This window comes from Ochotona curzoniae, unplaced genomic scaffold (assembly GCF_017591425.1).
Source record: "Ochotona curzoniae isolate NIBS_2020 unplaced genomic scaffold, NIBS_Ocur_1.0 contig_2210, whole genome shotgun sequence".
NCBI lineage: Eukaryota > Metazoa > Chordata > Mammalia > Lagomorpha > Ochotonidae > Ochotona > Ochotona curzoniae.
The window spans coordinates 29903355-29907267 of record NW_024465369.1 but is presented as its reverse complement, the minus strand read 5'-3'; the positions used below and the strand labels follow the sequence as shown (position 1 = coordinate 29907267).

Below are 3913 nucleotides of genomic sequence, written 5' to 3'. Positions count from 1 at the left end.
TCCTGTTGACCATAGTAGGAAGATACATTAAGGGATGGGAGATCTTATTTTTTATTGGGGCTTCTAGGGTTGGGGATGAGAAATCCAGGGTTTTCAAGATCAGCCATGGTTACCACTTATTCAAATTTTGAAACATGTTTCTGTTCAACTTCTGTGGGAACTATTGGGTGGGATTAAATCTACATATTAAATGCAAGATTTCCTCTTTGAGCTATCCAGTTTTCTTTGAAACAAGCATGAGTTTTCTTATGAGTGGTAGAAGTGCAGTGGATGGGCTTGGTGAGTGCCTATACAGATGGATTAGCTCCTCAAAGTTCTGAACAGGATTCAGATCAAATACTTCCTGAGGTCTAAGCTGTGATGCATTTTGAGAAGCATGTGCTTCCCCTACTATAATCCACCAACAGCCCAGGCTCCTCCCTAAAAGAAAGGCATCTGCCTGTGTGGTCAGCACCTTGGGATAGCAAGGCAAAACACAGAGGTGATAACTTATTCACTGAAACCAGAAGAAATGGCAGAGAAACTAAAGATTCCTAATACCAAGCTCATAGCCAAGGAAAAGTCTATTTTGGAAGAATCAGGTGCATGGATAGTTGATCTTTATTTTGGCAAATTTTATAGTAAGATGGTGTAACTACTTCTGATGACCACGGTTCTAATTATGTCATTATTTTAGCATTTAGCACAATGCATGTTACATTGCATTACATAGCACCTTTTAAACTAAGAATCTTAAAATACTTAGCAAATGAAATTTGCTCTCACAGACTTGTGAGGTAGGTGTATCTTTATTTTTATTTTTTTACAGCCACTGTATAAATGAGCATATTGAAGCACAGCTAGGTTAAAACGCCTGCTCACATGGTCCAATATGTATGGTGGCATCAACAGAGAGGGAAACTCAGGGTTTCCCCTCCTTTGCCGTGAATCTTAGTCACAGAGCCTCCAAATGATACCGCACAACAACATTGTTCCTACAGTCCTCCCATGTTAAAGTGCATTAAATCTATTTAACAACAGTGTCAGAGTTTTCAACAATACACGAAACACTTTTCTCACCTGATTTGCATATGTGTGGAAAGGGCCTCTTACACCATTGCTAACTTTATGTTCATTACAATGTATATCAAAATTTGCATTTTATCCCAAAGTGTTTGATTGTGTCTTTGACTTTCTAACAACTTCTTTCCTACACGTGGAGACATGTGTCTGTCTGATCCAGAAACTGTGAACTACACTTAGCACTATCACATGGAAGGAAGCAGGTGAGATTCCATTTGGCAAAGGCTCCTTGGAGGCACCATGTAATGTTTGTTTTGAAAGAACAAAGTACAAATTCTTCCGTTTACTTTGTTAAGTAGCATTTTATATACATTCCACCTGCTGATCAGGTTTAATCCTTGGATGAGCAAGTAGAGCTTTCTTCCAAACATATAAAACATTTGATTCTTAAGTTTAGATTCCCATCTATTTAACTAGAGCTTCCCTGCCAGTATATTGAACATATCACATGGCAATATATGCAACAGTAACACACAATATTAACAGTCACAACCGGTGCGCCTTCCTGACTGTGCCTCATTTCTGAACTGTTTTAAGTTATTTCCTTATGAATCTTTGCAGAGATGATATGAAGACAAAGTGTGAGTTTTAGTTTCACAGAGCCAGATTTTTATCTCAGACGCACAGCACATAAATCCTACCCGTTGTTTGGAAGTCACTTTTTGAGCTACACGGCAATGTCTTAGGACCTGAGAGTTAAATCTGGACCTTGTCACTTACACATTGTTTCTGTATCAGAGCCTTCCACTTGTAAATTGGCGATCCAAGAAAGAAATTAGAAGCAGGAAGCAAAAACTTTACAAAACCCCTTCACCAGTGGCACCTATAAAATACCAACACCTTAGGCCCCGTTTCTTAGAAAAGAAATGAAAAATATTTACATGGGTAAAAATCCTAACATCTGAGATGTTTCTTGCTTGACATGTCATTCCAAATTCTGTGCATTTCTTCGGGCGAGATCTGATGCACAGTGATCACACGGCGATACCTACACAAACTGTAGGCCATTTTCCAGTGATTGAAGCCACTGTTCTGGAAGGGATGTATGCCCAGCTTCCGGAGACACAGTCCCACATACACATCTTCAAGATGAAGCAACCTTGTGTGGAGTGAGGTCTTGTAAATGAGTTCAGCCACATCGGCTGAAAAGATGTAGCCAGTCCCCGAACAGAAGGGCGGGTAGTTGCTGTCAGGGTACAAATCTCTGGGCATGTACCACTTACTGCGGACATCCCGGATGGGCCCTCCGTTGATTACGTAGCCAGTAAAATACCTTCTTCGGGGCTTGGTGGAGGGTTTGAGCAGTTTATAAATAAGATTGTCCATATTTACAAAAATGTCACTGTCTGTTTTCATGACATACTTGGCTTTTGAACAAAATGTGGCCACCCATCTCATGCCCATTAATGTTTTGAGGGTGAGGTTGTGGTAGGAGTCGATGAAGTCCTCCACAATGATGTCGTGGAAGATTTGGCTCTCCTGCTCCACCATTTGATTTAGAACAGGATCAGCATTCTTGCCCAAGAGGAACAGAGTAGCTATCTTGATCCCTTTAAAATTGTTCTCATCCCCCCACGTCTCTCGGATTGCTTGGCGGGCGTCAAATTCCTTGTGGGTGGTGCTGATGAGGATAACAAGGAAAGGAATGTTTTTCTCACATTTATTTGGCTCATTTATAAGGAAGTCAAAAGAATGAGGGTTGATGGGTCGAGTTCTTATGTTGCCAAAGGTGAAGTTTTTCCTGGCAACTGTGAGGTGGCTGAACGGCTTGGAGCCAGTGTAGGAAGAAGTAGGACGAGTGACACTCAAGTACCAGAGCGCGCTGGCCCAGCACACGACTGTCAAGACGTATAAACAGGAGACTTTCGAAGCCATTTTCTTGCATTCACGTTTATCCCGAATGTGGAAGAACACACCTTCTTGGCTCTAGATTCTTTTCCCCCTGCAGGGACAGCATGTTACTAATGAATCTTAAAGTTCAACAGGGAAGCGTGAGGTGGGGATTGTTCATGGGCCTTTGTGGCCTTCTGGCATCTCTGCATTCATTCGATTCTCATCCTAACCTGATAGAAGATTCCAGGATGCATAAATCTTCCTCTTAACTCTGCAAAATCAAAAAGTACAGTTGTCATTCAGATTCACTTATCCATTTTGCATTTTCAAATAAATGCAATCAGCTTTTAAGAATTAACCCACAATAACTGAAATAAATGTGACTATTTGTTTCTATCAGTACTGAAAGCTTACAGACACAATCACTCTTGCTTTTCCTTTTTATTTAATAGAAATTGCTTCTGTGGGCCCAGCAGCTCAATCCTTGCCTTGCACATGCCTGGGTCTGATATGTGCATTGATTCATGCCCCAGCTGCTCCACTTTCCATCCAGCTCCTTGCTTGTGGTCTGGGAAAGCTGTGAACAATGGCCCAAAGCCTTCAGACCCTGCACCCATGTGGGAGACTGGGAAGAGGCTCCTGCCTTTGGAGTGGCTCTGCTCTGGCTGCTGCAGTCAACTGAGAAGTGAACTATTGGATGGAAGATCTCTCTCTCTGTAAATCTGAGTTTCCAATAAAAATAAATAATTCTTAAAAAAATAAATCAAGTAAAGTCATACTCAGATAAAAATACAGAAATATGGAATAAACTGAATATTTGTAATGTACATGAAAATCTTCAACTGATACATAAAGCTTATACATATTTATGGGATATCCTGTTATGCTTCAGAACATGTGCACAATGTCCAATCAGGGCAAATAGTTATTTTATAGCTATATTTTTAAGGATGGATAACATCTCTTTCTATATGTGTGATACACAGCAAACACAGATATAAAAAGAATAAAATTCTTT

The 3913-nt window shown here is 40.5% G+C and overlaps 1 protein-coding gene across 1 annotated transcript; it reads right to left on the bottom strand.

Annotated features, from left to right (window-relative positions):
- Positions 1-1888: 1888 nt before the first annotated feature.
- B3GALT1 (beta-1,3-galactosyltransferase 1) lies at positions 1889-2981 on the bottom strand. The gene has a single exon (XM_040972079.1). The coding sequence runs from the start codon at positions 2935-2937 to the stop codon at positions 1957-1959; it is 981 nt and encodes a 326-aa protein (XP_040828013.1). The 5' UTR covers positions 2938-2981; the 3' UTR covers positions 1889-1956.
- Between the last annotated feature and the right edge of the window lie 932 nt (positions 2982-3913).